Raw genomic sequence first — 14,546 nt, 5'->3', positions numbered from 1 at the left:
CTTTTTCAAATTATGCTATTTGAAGCTGTACACAGCTGAAGAAATTGAATATATTATATGTCCAGAAATCATCAAGATGTTACGCACTTTTGCAGAGTCCGTGATGTTGTCCCAGTAGGGAGAAGGAAAGTCTAGACGCCCCAGAAGAATCTGGTCAAAAAGGTCTTCTTGAAGATTGTTCTCACTGCAGGGACACAGTAGCAGGTGATAATCTCTCTCTCTCTCTCTCTCTCTCTCTCTCTCTCTCTCTCTCTCTCACACACACACACACACGCAAATGCACATTAAAGCTTCAGGCACTCACAACTAATTTCTACTTAATATTCAGGGAAATACAATTCTGAATATAAAATCACAAAAAGAGAAACTACTCTGAATATCTGTAAAAACCTCTAATAATGAGAAGGGTAATTAACATTATTTTCACCTTAATTTAATTACTAAAACTTTGTGATATAATAACATATACACAAACACCCACACTGGCCTATGAAATTATAAACCCTGTCATTAAATGGGTATTGGCATTTTTCAAATCTGCATATATAAAACAGATAATCACATGATCATGTCAGCTTGCCCAATTAATTGTGGAAAAGCAAAAAATGGCTCAGACTGGCTATTTTTCCAAGCCTTTCTGCTTCATAGATGTCTCTTCATCTCCCCTGTTTGTATTTGACAATTACTACACAAAGCTCATCACTATGTCCACCTATGGCAAGCCAAATTATAATTTAGAGATATCTCTAAAAGCATTTAAAGATATCTTCAAATATTTAAAGATATCTCTAAATGATTTGCAGATATCTCTAAATGATTTAGAGATAACTAAATAAGGTGCTTTTTAAAGATATCTCTAAATGCTTTGCAGATATCTCTAAATGATTTGCAGATATCTGCAAATCATTTACAGATATGTTCAAATAACATCCTGTTCATTTAGAGATATCTGCAAATCATTTAGAGATATCTTCAAATGACTTCCTGTATTTTGGCTGAGATTATCACTTCCTGTTTCCTTATTCAGTTACATAGAAATTAATGAACAAGTTAACAGGAAGTGATAATCTTGGGCTACATACAAGAAGTCATTTGAAGATATCTCTAAATGATTTGCAGATATCTTTAAATGATTTAGAGATATCTGCAAATAATTTAGAGATATCTTCAAATCATTTAGAGATATCTCTAAATGTACTTTTAAATGAGATATCTTTAAATGATTTGCAGATATCTTTAAATGATTTAGAGATATCTTGAAATATTTGAAGATATCTTTAAATGATTTAGAGATATCTCTAAATTATAATTTGGCTTGCCATAGACCACCATGCTTCTTCAGGTGAGATGAGACAAAATATGTAGGCTCCACATCTGAGCATGCCATCTGCTGTTTTTGTATTTTAGACCTTCCAAATGTCTTTCTTATGCATAAAAGGAACTGTTCAAATTAAAACATAAAACTGGCTATCTTTTTTTGGAAATACAAATGAGTATGAAACAAGACTGACCTTCGAAATGGAGGGAAGCCACAAAGCAGTATATATGTAATGACACCAGCAGCCCAAATATCCACCTTCAGACCATAGCTGTTGGAAGGCAAAAGTTATCAGGAATCAGAATGTTATAATGTCCAGAAACACATTATTCATAAACTAGAGTACCCAATACAAAATGCCAGCTGAGTTATTTAAATAATTATAGTGTATGGAAGTTTATCATATTAATTATGGTTACTGAATAGTAAGCTGTAATGTAAACCGGGTATCCAACTTCAATTAATACTTTTCACGAATACCTAAAGCAGGATTTTATATTAGTTTGATTGACAACACCAATGATTTCCCTGCTAATTTAATCAAGGCTTTCTGATTCCTAACATTCTGTAGATAACATGATAGAAGCTGGTTAATACAACTTGATATCCACCTACTATTCCACCTACTAATCCAAATTAGCCATGACAGGCTAGTTTTTGATCCTTGACACCCAAAATGAAGCAACTATTGAAAAATCCATTGATAGAGTCAAGATTGTAGATGGTAGAGCAAGTTGTACAATGCATACTTATATTGAGGCACAAGCTAATTTCCAGATGAGTCTTAAAACTGCCTTCAAATGCAATTTCCCACAAGAAGATATTTTAGCAAGACCCACAGTTCTATTCTTACCCAGTTTCTGCAATGATCTCTGGAGCCACATAAGTGGGTGTTCCACACACCGTGTGCAGAGGGCCTTCCACTACTGTGGCCAAACCAAAATCTCCAAGTTTTAGAGACTTGGATCCATCTGCATACTCACACACCTGCAGGGACACAAAGACATACAGGAGCATGGCTTGATAGTGTAGAAAACCAATTCAAAATCCAAATACAAAAAATGAATAGAATAATGAAGCTTCAAATTAATTTCATTTATAAAACCTACATAAACTACTCCACCATTTTCTTATTAGTATTAAGGTTATGTGCATTTGAATGGCTATTTCTCATTCCTATGCCATCCAGTCTGTAGAATCAGATAAAAGTGTGTGGCAAAGCCCAGCTCACAGCCACACAGATATCAGTCAAATGGGCCCCTTGAAAGAGGGCTCAAGATGACACCACACCTCTAATCAAGTGCACCACCAGGTGTTCAGGCCATGGCATTAGTGTCTACAATCCAGTGTGACAGATGCTGAGAGAAACGCAGTCTTCAATGACACCAGCTTCAGATCAGCTGAGTGCAGTGGCTCAAACAGGGCCTTGGAAAGTGCTTCCAGCACTACATCAAGGCACCAAGCAGGCAAAGAAAGAGTGCAGGAGGCCAAAGCCTGTGTGCCCATTTTAGAAACTGCAAGGCCAGGAAATTTGACCCAGATGATTCGCCATCGATTTGGGCATGATGCACACAGATGGCTTGCCCTCGTCCCACAGCTCCTGTAGGAAATGCAAAATGACCCCAATGGGGCAGATGACTGGAGGCTGAGATAGCAGATCTGCCCGAAGGAGACGCTGCCACGGCTCTCTGCTCAAGAGGGAGATCAGAGCCATGAAGCAGTGTCTGTGAAGCGATCGTGAGATGAGAAGAGAAGATTTTCAGAACTCTGATTCCCAAGGGGATGAATATTGAATATTGACTTGAGTTGAGTTGAGTCCGTCCTTGCTCAAGGGAGTTGAATACTTCCTATACGCACTGTATGTACATACACATATACATATTCATTGCCTATAGGTGCCTATATATTAATAACATTAATGTTAAAATGTAATATCTATACATAACAAAATGTAAAGGTTTCCTTTTACATACCAGGAGGTTTTCAGGCTTGATATCCCTGTGCACAATGTTTAAGCAGTGTAGGTATTTGAGGGCACTGGCCAAATTGAAAACCATGGCACTGGCATCTCTCTCTGTGTACTTTGTTGAGGAAGTGATGGCGTCAAAGAGGTCACCACCCTGAGGAAATAAGACTTTTATTGTGATAGACAGCCAAGCCACTTCACGTGACAGTGAATTTAAACAATATTTAAAAAATGTATTATAAAATAATACAAACAGACTGCAATAATATAGTTTAAAAAAATAATACAATTTTAACTTTGACATTTTGTCTTTAATATCTTTAATATTGATAAGATGAACAGCTTATGTAAGGATAGAAGCAATGAAAACAATTCCAAATTGACTATGTAATCTGAAGAGCAGTGCAACTTACAAAAAATACATGAAAAATAATGATCATTTATAAAGGATACTGAAAAGTTTCTTGTGCATTGAATTATTTAGTGCTCTGAATCATTCAGATGTTCATTGGCAAACTTCAGACGGGCCTGTACATGTGCTTTCTTGAGCAGGGGGACCTTGCAGGCACTGCAGGATTTCAGTCATTCATGGCGTAGTGTGTTGCCAATTGTTTTCTTGGTGACTATGGTCCCAGCTGCCTTGAGATCATTAACAAGATCCTCCCGTGTAGTTCTGGGCTGATTCCTCACCGTTCTCATGATCATTGAAACTCCACGAGGTGAGATCTTGCATGGAGCCCCAGACCGAGGGAGACTGACAGTTATTTTGTGTTTCTTCCATTTGCGAATAATCGCACCAACTGTTGTCACCTTCTCACCAAGCTGCTTGGCGATGGTCTTGTAGCCCATTCCAGCCTTGTGTAGGTCTACAATCTTGTCCCGCACATCCTTGGACAGCTCTTTGGTCTTGGCCATGGTGGAGAGTTTGGAATCTGATTGATTGATTGCTTCTGTGGACAGGTGTCTTTTATACAGGTAACGAGCTGAGATTAGCAGCACTCCCTTTAAGAGAGTGCTCCTAATCTCAGCTCGTTACCTGTATAAAAGACACCTGGGAGATAGAAATCTTGCTGATTGATAGGGGATCAAATACTTATTTCCCTCATTACCATGCAAATCAATTTATAACTTTTTTGAAATGCATTTTTCTGGATTTTTTTTTTGTTATTCTGTCTCTCACTGTTAAAATACACCTACCATTAAAATTATAGACTGATCATTTCTTTGTCAGTGGGCAAATTTACAAAATCTGCAGGAGATCAAATACTTTTTTCCTTCACTGTATACCTCATGAAAAATCACAATGGTGTTCTCCATTTCCCATTTAGTGAATAGATTTCTGCATGTATTTTTCGGAGACATGTAACAATGCTTCCCACACTTTTCCAGCCTAAAGCATATTTACTTAACATACAATCTGATGCAGGACAACAACCCACCTGCCTGTTCAACTGCCTGCCCAACTCATAATTATGATAAAAACAAAGTCAGCAAATAGGACAATTTGAGTTTCCTGACACATTCTACCCAGAATGCCATTATCTTAAAAATGTGCAATTCCTATTAAATAGCACTGTATACCACTTAGCTGTAGTGCTTTAATAAACAACAGTCCTACTTCTTATTCACAGCAAACATCTCACTGCCTCACCTTCACCAGCTCCATGACCAGGTACAGTTCAGCTGCCGTGTCGACCTCCTCGATCAGCATGATGATGTTGGGGTGCTTCACTCTGCGCAGCACTGCCACTTCATTCTCTATCAGGTGCTCCTGCTCATAAACATATTATGTTAAAATGCACAACATTTTCCAATAATGACATGGCAACATCTACAGTGTATTATCAGATCATGAAAAAGGTTGTAGTAGAAATAAAATGCTTTTATTATCATTTGATTATTATTAGATATTTATCTGAATATGGTGTTAACATTAATGAGCAACCTCATCTTACAATAAAAAGTTTGTGTATAATAATAATAATAATAATTATGAACAGTAGATTTGTTTGGTTATAAAATGGAATACAATTATTTTTGGTAGAAATACCATATCAAAAAGTACAATTAGGGATGGATTAATTGAAAACTTTGACCCATCCGCTAATAGAAAACTACAAACTGGTAGTAGTTAGTAAAGGTAGTAATAGTAGTACAGTTCTGTAGTATTCTATTAGCGGGTGGGTCAAAGTTTGATTTAATTCCGCCCCCCCAAGCAATAATGTACCTTCCCACTGCATTTGGCTTTGTCAATTATCTTCAGAGCATACTCCTTTCCTGTAGAACTGCAAACAAAGTGCAAGTTAATACAAACAAGAAAAGTAGCCAAATTAAAAAGCCTGGTTTCATTAGAAATATGCAGAAAGAAAGATAACTGAAAAAGAGTGTCAGAAGTCTTCTTTTTAAAAGTGAAAATTTCACCGTAATCGAGGAGAATCTACAAGAAGTTCGTTTTTTTTTCTATAATGAACTCGATAGACTATACATCCCTAGACTTATTCAAATTTTTAAAATGATTTCCCTGTTCAAGAGATTAAAACAACTTCCTTTAGGAAACTCAAATCAATCAGTACACAATATTTAATCTTGTACACTCTCTTTCAATTAAAGGAGAAAGTAAAAGAGTACTAGTGAAAATATTGTTTAAAAGAATTCCCTCAAATTTCACAAAATATTTGAAAACCCTATGTAACAACTTTTTGATATAAAACATGAAGCCCTTAACTGAAACACAGTTGCAATTCATCAAAAGGACACCTATAAGCCTTATATTTCTAGTTTGCTTCAGTGGCTAAATCTGATTAAACAGGTTTCATGTACAGCTGCTACAAGCAGATTCTGTATCTTTTAGCATCGCTTGCCATTTCTGTAATCAATTATGCAGTGAATGTGATCATACTGATATTAAACAAAGGAGCTTCACCTACCGCTCTACGCATTCTTTCACAACAGCAAAGTTTCCATCTCCAATCACCTTCCCAATCTTATATTTATCCAAGATTATGGAAGCAGGCAAACATTTGTTCCCATTAACTGCTGGAGAAAGAATTTTGTTAAAATGTGACAAGAGCAGTCAGCTTCACAGCTTCTCAGGATGATGGACTACAAAAGTGTCTTCCCAATGAACATTGGACCACAGACATTTTCTAACTCTGCCTTGATATTGCATTCATTCACACCTGGACCTGAATTATTTTTGTATTGCAGCTGACAAGATATTACCTGGGATAGGGCTAATGACCTTTAAGTATACAGAACAGTAGAATAATAGGGTATATGTGTTAATTCTATCATTTAAGTAACTTTTAAAAAGTAAATCACAATCATGGCTACTGTACATACCTATCATTTACCATTCATAATGATGTATTAATCATTAACGTAAGATAAACTGTGACTTTATCATTGTAATAATACCAAATAAAGAAAACGAATATGATATGAGCCTTTATTGGATGTTTTTTGGATGTTTTTTGCGCTGTTCCCCATTAATTGTCCTTTAGAAACAGTGGTTCTTGCCCCTCAAATTGTTGTTCTGCTTTACATTGACAGTTTGAGGGAGGGGGAGTAAATATATCATCTCCAAATTAGAAATTTAGTTCCACAGTCAGCAAAGCCAGAAACCCTGAGTGAGAATGTTACTGACTGTTATTCTTCCAGTTATTCTAATCTCACACATGCCTCTGCCCCGCAAAGTGACCGTTGTGTAATAATGCATTTAAATATTCTAGGAGCAATTAAAAGCTGGGTGTTTTGGCAGTTTGCTTGTAGAACTGCCCTGTAAAATGTGCAACCTTCACCCAGCCTCTTGGGCTGGTTTAAGCAACAAGATTAAAAAACTGGACTGGTTCTGAAGCATAGGGAGGAACCATGTTACTGGATAGCTACCTTCGGGGCTCAGGCAATTGGTCTGATCAGCAGATCCATTCACATTGGACGCAGAACCATAATGCGCAGAAATCTGTAAAGAGAAGCAAACATTTACAGATTTCAAAATATATATATATATTTATGCATATTACTTCAAAGCTATAGAACACTTACTCTTAAGGACACTTATTGATAAATAATTAATAATTTGATTGTTCACATTTATGTAGTGAGACAAGTTTTCAGAATTGTTTTAAAAATTCAGTTCCATAAATAAATACAATCCTGAAAACTCCATATGATGTAGATGTCCTTGTAAAACTACCAAACACTGAGAATCATAGTCTAAGATTCAAATATATATGAGCTTCTGGATTTTATATACAAAGCTGTAGAAACACCACAATATTAAGCATCTTTGCGCGTCGCTGTAGTGCATAAGTCAGATCAATCATATTCTATCATATAAGCAGATTTTAACACTGTAGAATTGGACATTTATCAAATAATGACTGATGTAAAGAAATTCAAAAAGTTGGAAAAAAAAATGGAAATATATAATCTGTTATTAATTTGCACTGATGTGTTGATTAAGCAGCAGCAGCAGTAGCAGCAGCTAAGGACATTTATTTAGTAATGCATCCCTTTATTATTAATTTGTCATATTCATTATTATTTCTAAGAATAAATAATTTACATGTTATCTTTCAAGTTGGAAGCACTGTCGAAGGGGTAGGGGTTTCTGCACACTTCCTTAGGAACCCGATTGAAAAACGTCACTATCAAAGTTGCCATTGGCCCTTGGGCACGTCACTCAGAACAGGTCCAAGTTGGACCTGTTCCCACTTCCTGTTCTATAAAACTTGACGTCTGCCATCTGCTGGTGTCTAATGGTTACTACATAAACAAAAAGGTCAAGGTGTAAAATCATTTTACACAAGGAGAGTAGAGCAGGTACAAAATATATTTTGTCACAACTGATTTAAAACCATATGTCCATTTCAGTGGATGCCATGTAATACAAACATTCATACTGCATGTTCACCCTGGACAAAGGCATCTGCTAATAAATAAATAATAATAATAATGTTAGGTCTATGTTGTCCTTTAGGTCTATTCTAAGCAGTTTGTTCATATAAAATCTGTATATTGCAGTTTTGTCAATACATAGGCTCATTTAATAAGTGTGTCTTCTCTCACCAGAATTTTTCATTGGAAAATATTATTATATAAAATTCATATTATTCGCATCATTTGTATTAGTAGTAGTTAAGTTTGTTAACCTTCTTCCTCCACTGACCATCTAGCCACAGGGTCAGCTAGTAGAGGAGGTAGTAAAAGAGATTCCATCGCAGTCAAGGGACAGTGATAGTGACAGTGACAGTGACACTGATGGTGAATGGCAGCCATGCACACAGGTAGAGGGATCAGTGACAGTGAAACAGATGACAATGATGATGATGATGAGTTGTAGCAGCGAAAGGGAAACAGAAACCCAACACAATATGGAAAAATGGAGACAAAGATTTTGAAGTCTTACCTACATATCTAGGAGAGCACACAATTAATGTATTGGGTACAGAGCCATTTCACTTCTTTATGTACCTGTTTTCTGATACCCTGATTGATGAAATTGTACACAACACAAACTTGTATGCTCTCCAGAAAGGGAAGGAATATATGTCCCTAACAAACCAGGAATTAACATGTTTCCTTGAGATGAACCTGGTAATATCCTGTCATTGAATGAAAGGCTTAGTTTTGACTTGATTGCAAATGCTATCTCTGTACACAGATTTCAAGAGATTCTCTAATACCTTCATTTTGTAGACAATTATTCACAAGAGTCAAAATCCGGCCCGTCTTAGACAAACTGGAAACATAATTTAGTCAAGAGTTTCAGTCTGTTGATGAACAAATCATTCCCTTCAAGGGCCACCATTCCATCAAAAAGTACATTCCCAAGAAACCCAAGCCCTGGTGTTTGAAGGTGCGGGTGAGAGTAGGGACATCTGGGTACATTCAAAAGTTTGAGGTGTATCAGGATCAAGTGGAGGAAGAGATCAGTGCATTGGGCATGAGTGCTCATGTGATTTTTTGCTTGTGTAATGATATACAAAACACAAATCACAAGGTCTTCTTTAGTAACCTGTTTTGTTCCATCCCTCTTCTCCAGAGGTTACATGAACAGGGCATATATAAAAAAAGGCACATGCAGCACTAACAGGCTAATGGGAACACAAACAAAAGAGAAGAGCGAGAATCATCTGAAGGCAGAAGGAAGAGATGCATCATCAACCGTGACTAAAATATCACCAATACACAATGGCTAGATAATTCAGTGATACATGTTGCATCACTCCACCTCCTGTGAAGTGCAGGGCAGTGTCAAAGGCATCCCTTGAAATCAGATTCAGTGTAGGCAAACACTAGCCAAAGCTAACAGATGCAATAATGCAAATAGATCCCATGATGCATTTTGTACCTGCAAAACATAGTACATCTGCATGAAGTGACTTGAGCCATTGTGTCCTAGGTGCTTTCACTACCAGTGATATAATCAGCCAAATTCAACAAATACTGCTAACTTGAAGTGCATGAAGCACTCTCAGCAGAAAAAAAAGATAGTTTCAATATTGAAGATATTTTGTTATGAAAGCATGCACGTGTCATTTTTATTTGGTTTAAACTTTGAGTTCAGTTTTGTTTCTATCAAATAATAATTCATAAATATGAAAAAGTGTAATAAAAACCAGTTTGAATGTTACCAGGCCTTTAGTTTTGCACTTTGCATTTGTTTTCCTGCAGAAATAAAACATGAAAAATGTTAATTCTAAATATTCTGTTCCAAGCAATTGTTTATCTTGGGGATGCATGTTGTTCACTCAAATTGACGTGTTTAATTTCTTAAGTTTTAAACTAAAAAAGGCCTATAAAGTCCAATAAAAACTAGTACAATAATAAATATTGTGGAATGTTATCATAATTCATGCAGGAAAGGGTTAATAGATACAACCAGCATGCAACAGTAAGTATATGTATGACTACATCACAAAGAGTTGATGAATTTGCAGTTTTATGGGTATTGCATCTGTGGAAAAGACACATGGCAAAATACAATAAACATTAGACAAGGCTAGAACAATGTCTATGTGACTGATTTTTTGCATCCACTAGCCTGTAATACGATATCAATCTGTATCAATCAGCGGAGTCCTTGACCTCATTCCGGCGCTTACTCAAGATGCATCTTTTCTGACAGTACTTGTAATAATAGTCCTTTTATCCCCGTTAGATAGCACTTCACAGAGTTTTATTATGCTTCTTGCGTTCTTGATTGTTTTCCTCCTTGCTCCCTTTCCCATAACCCCTGACTGTGACCCTACATCTTGACAGCACCGTCCAGGATAAGGGCCTCACTTACTGTACTTGTGTAAATTGTAAATTGGAATTTGTAAAATGTATTATCTTGAATTGCTATGTTTTAGTTAAATTGAATTTGTAATGATTGATGCCTTGTACTTACTGTATTTTTGCACTTATGTTGTAAGTCGCCCTGGATAAGGGCGTCTGCCAAGAAATAAAAAAAAAAAAATAATAAAAAAAAAAAAATAATAATAATAATAATAATAATAATAATCTGTATAATTATGAGAATCATTGACAATATCATAAAAATGATTTTAATTTTTTTGTTTTTCAAAATTTCAAGTTATACGTTTAAGTCTTCATGTTTCTAAGTCAGGATCTGAAAAGGTGCTGAAATAGGCAGCCTTGGTGGCTTCATAACAGCTGATAACACTGAGTTAAGAGAGCCAAGAAAATCGAGAAATGAAGCTTACTGTTTGGATAACACGATTTATCTAAGAACCAAATAATTTACTCAATTGTCATTAATTCATCAACATTATTTGATATTACTTTTAAAAGAAAATACTTTCGCGACATTCAGATATCCAAATTAATGTATTTTTTTGGGTTTTTAGATTCCATTCTGTTCTACTAGATGTCATTAGATCTTGGGAGCCTAAGAGGATTGCATCTGGTATGAAGTGGGAGAAAGAACTCAGAAAATAGAAGAGATCTATACTGTCAAACACATGACTGCTGGTTTAATATATGGTACTATTTTTAATTTTGTTTATGCTTTTGTTTTTTAAGAAGGGAACACATTAAGGCAGCTTGTTTGGTGGCTGGAAGTGATGACCACTGATACAGCCTTAAAGGGCTCATCTTTCATATTAACAGTCCCCGTGAGTCGTCACTTCTGCTAAAGCAGGAACACATTTAAAACAGTTCTGGGGGAAAAAACAAGGATATTTGAACCAGCAATATGTTCTATACGCTTCTGAGGGTTATATCAGCTTTTTATTTACAGAGATGAATAAACACATCCATGACATTTGTAGAGAAGATATTGGCAATGTTTCCAACTCTCAACAAGAGTAAAATGATTACATGATTTATTATTCGATTATTAAACTTTGGGCAGGATTAAATCAAAGCATTAGCGCATGTCTGCGAATGGAAATCGCGCTGCTAAAATATCGCGGTATTAAATCTGACCCCATTTGCGCCGCAACACGACCTTCTCGCAGCTCCTTTCTGGCCCAATGTGAGAGAATAAAACACAGCTTTTACACAGCCGCTACTACAGCACTACACACTGCACTGCTTTCATGTGTAGTTAGATGCTACTCTCTTCTAATTTTTAAAGTAAATCCCATGATGTACAGTTGTGTAGTTTGCTATAGTTAAAGTTGTAGTTAATCGCGCCCAACAATGCAGTGACTGGTTACATTTTCGCTGCATTAAATATGTGGAGAAAACGCGCAGACAACGCGCTCAGCTGCTCCGCGTCACTGAAATCACTGCGCAGCGCGATAATCATACAGTGCATGTTGCGCCCGACATGCACACTAACGAAATGTTGCGTATTATTCGTGCACAGAGAAAATATATTGATATTGAATGTCATTTTATATTGAGTTTTGTTCAGCAGTGCTCGTTTTGGTTTCATGACTTGTTTAACTCGTTTATTCTGCTCTTGCTTTCTTCCTTTCATGTCTTAATTGATTCCTTCTGATCAGATCTTTCGTGGGAAAAGTGCCGAGTGTATCGTGTCTCTCTGGCCGCTCGGCGCTTCTCACTGACTCTTACAGCGGCTGGACTGGTGTTTCTGCAGACGCGCAATTTGATGGTAATATTTTTAGGGAGGCTGACAGAAAATGTAACTGGATAGGGTCCAGCGACGCCCGTGGGCTGTATGTATATTTGGGAATGAAGGCGGCTTTTAAGACACGAACACTACATCGAATTACCCTGTCAGCAGCTGTATAATTGCTATTATGAAGATGTGCACAAAAAGGTAAAGCATCTGGGACTCTGGGTGAATATTGTTACAGGCACGTATGGTTGTATAACTTGCAAGCCAGTACACATTGGTGCAAAAACCAATTCACACCCACATATATATGTATATATATGTATTCTAGAAAAATATGGAATAATCTGAACAATCAATTATCTAGTGGCAGGTGGCCAACGTTATGCCTTTATCATAGACACAGCAACCTATATAACACGGAGATGATAATGATACACTGCTGTACTGCTCTGCACCGTTACATGGACACACAATATGGAAAGAAGGTTGCAATGTTAGTAGCAATTGCCGCTAATTGGTCGATTGAATTGGCACAAGAACCCGTAAAACTATTCAATGTAATGTTTCGTAGGTTTTCGAAGGGGAGATATGGCCAATTTCATATATAAATAAGTTATATATATAGAGAGAGATGGCGCATTCAATCCAATTGCGTCATGCGTCTGTGATCTGTGATTAGTAATGAATGATTGACTGATGTTACATTATTACAGGTTTCGTTATGCTGTTGCGTAAATGTTATATATATATATATATATATATATATATATAGAGAGAGAGAGAGAGAGAGAGAGAGAGAGAGATAGATAGATAGATAGATAGATAGATAGATAGATAGATAGATCATATCGCCATCTATACAAGAGAAAGTGGATTATTATGACAATTAAAGTTATAATGGCAGACATCGATGCCTGAAGCTGTTGAAGACGATGCCAGCCCTACACTTTCAGATCCATCGGAACTTTCTAGACCTTCCGATCACCTTTTAATAAGACGTTATCGGGTTGATAGACACAGCATATCGTTATTGTGTCACCTGCTGAAGGATACATTGAATAATAGATTTGCACGCAACCATCCTCTCACCGTGGAGACAATTACGTGCCGCGTTGGACTATATGCTACCGGCTCCTTTCAAACTACAGGAGGGGACACTGGGAGCGCCAACCACTGTCAGCACCGCTGTGACAGCTGGCACTGTGGACAAGCAGTGATGTACATTATATATATATACAACTGACATATGCACAGTTATATTACATTGTCATATTACAACGTGTACTGTAAACAGTATCTGTGTATGGATCAGTGGCGTAGCCAGGAAAATGAGGGCGAGGCATAATGAGGGATTCACGGCGGGGGTCTGGGGGTCCTCCGCCACAAAATGTACAAAATTAAACCCCTGAAATGAGCGATTCTGAGTCGAACAACTTATATCAATATCTCCATGAAATATATATTTGCTTCACAACCACATACCACAATGGGACACATCCAGTGAACAATCACACATCAGCCGACATTATACCGGCAAACTAGGGGCCGCATTGAATCCAATCTTTGACCCCCGCAAATACAAAACTACAGAAGTGGACTCAGTGCGGCTTCATTCTTCAGTTGATCGTTTATTCTAATAATGAAAGCGGCCCTGAATGAGAGACTTGCATTGTTCTGGTTCACATCACATTGATCCACCGTCTATAGATAACGCCTGGATAAGGTTGTCAGGAAGACATTAAAAAATGAAAATACACAGCTGTCATCAAGGGCGGCTTTTGTTTTTATTATTGTATTATTTTCTTCTACTCATATTTGTAGCCGCTACACAGTACAGGTGTGTAATTGCGTTTCAAAACTTGGCCCACCCGCTAATAGCAAACTGCACACCTGTACATCACAGAGGTTACATTTCTGATGAGAAGAAAGTGTCATCTTAGTGCAAATGCAGCCGCAGCGGAGTACAGTTTGTAGTTGCTATTCGCACAGTCACAGTTTGATTTCTCTGCTTTATTGACGCGTCGCTCTTCTCGCATCTACTTTGTTTGCCAAAGTTTTAATTTATATACCAGTCTGGCATGTTTGTTTATTTGGAAGATGCAATCATTTTGAATTGTCACCTTCATACAAATGCTGCAAATATTGATTAGAAAGCTTCATACATCTGCAAAAATATTAATTAAAAAAATATAATTTATATAAAGGGGTATACTTGCCTGATTTAA

The 14,546-nt window shown here is 36.8% G+C and overlaps 1 protein-coding gene across 4 annotated transcripts in view; it reads right to left on the bottom strand.

Annotated features, from left to right (window-relative positions):
- The window catches only part of dclk2a (doublecortin-like kinase 2a), a 100,227-nt gene that overhangs the window by 7,801 nt on the left and 77,880 nt on the right, over window positions 1-14,546 (bottom strand). For 3 of the 4 annotated variants that reach the window (XR_010821186.1, XM_066718453.1, XM_066718455.1), the window contains 8 exons: window positions 7,173-7,245; window positions 6,212-6,320; window positions 5,512-5,569; window positions 4,936-5,055; window positions 3,292-3,438; window positions 2,172-2,305; window positions 1,512-1,589; window positions 88-184 (listed from right to left, as the gene is read on the bottom strand). Coding sequence is in view for 3 of the 4 variants with exons in the window: in XM_066718453.1 (XP_066574550.1) it covers window positions 88-184; window positions 1,512-1,589; window positions 2,172-2,305; window positions 3,292-3,438; window positions 4,936-5,055; window positions 5,512-5,569; window positions 6,212-6,320; window positions 7,173-7,245 (816 nt within the window). In the remaining variant the exon portion in view is untranslated. The remainder of the gene's footprint in view (window positions 1-87; window positions 185-1,511; window positions 1,590-2,171; window positions 2,306-3,291; window positions 3,439-4,935; window positions 5,056-5,511; window positions 5,570-6,211; window positions 6,321-7,172; window positions 7,246-14,546) is intronic. The other variant, XM_066718454.1, reaches the window with a different exon arrangement.

Source organism: Amia ocellicauda, chromosome 12, assembly GCF_036373705.1.
Source record: "Amia ocellicauda isolate fAmiCal2 chromosome 12, fAmiCal2.hap1, whole genome shotgun sequence".
Lineage (NCBI taxonomy): Eukaryota > Metazoa > Chordata > Actinopteri > Amiiformes > Amiidae > Amia > Amia ocellicauda.
Note: the sequence above shows the minus strand (reverse complement) of the source record. Positions and strands in the feature narration are given on the sequence as shown.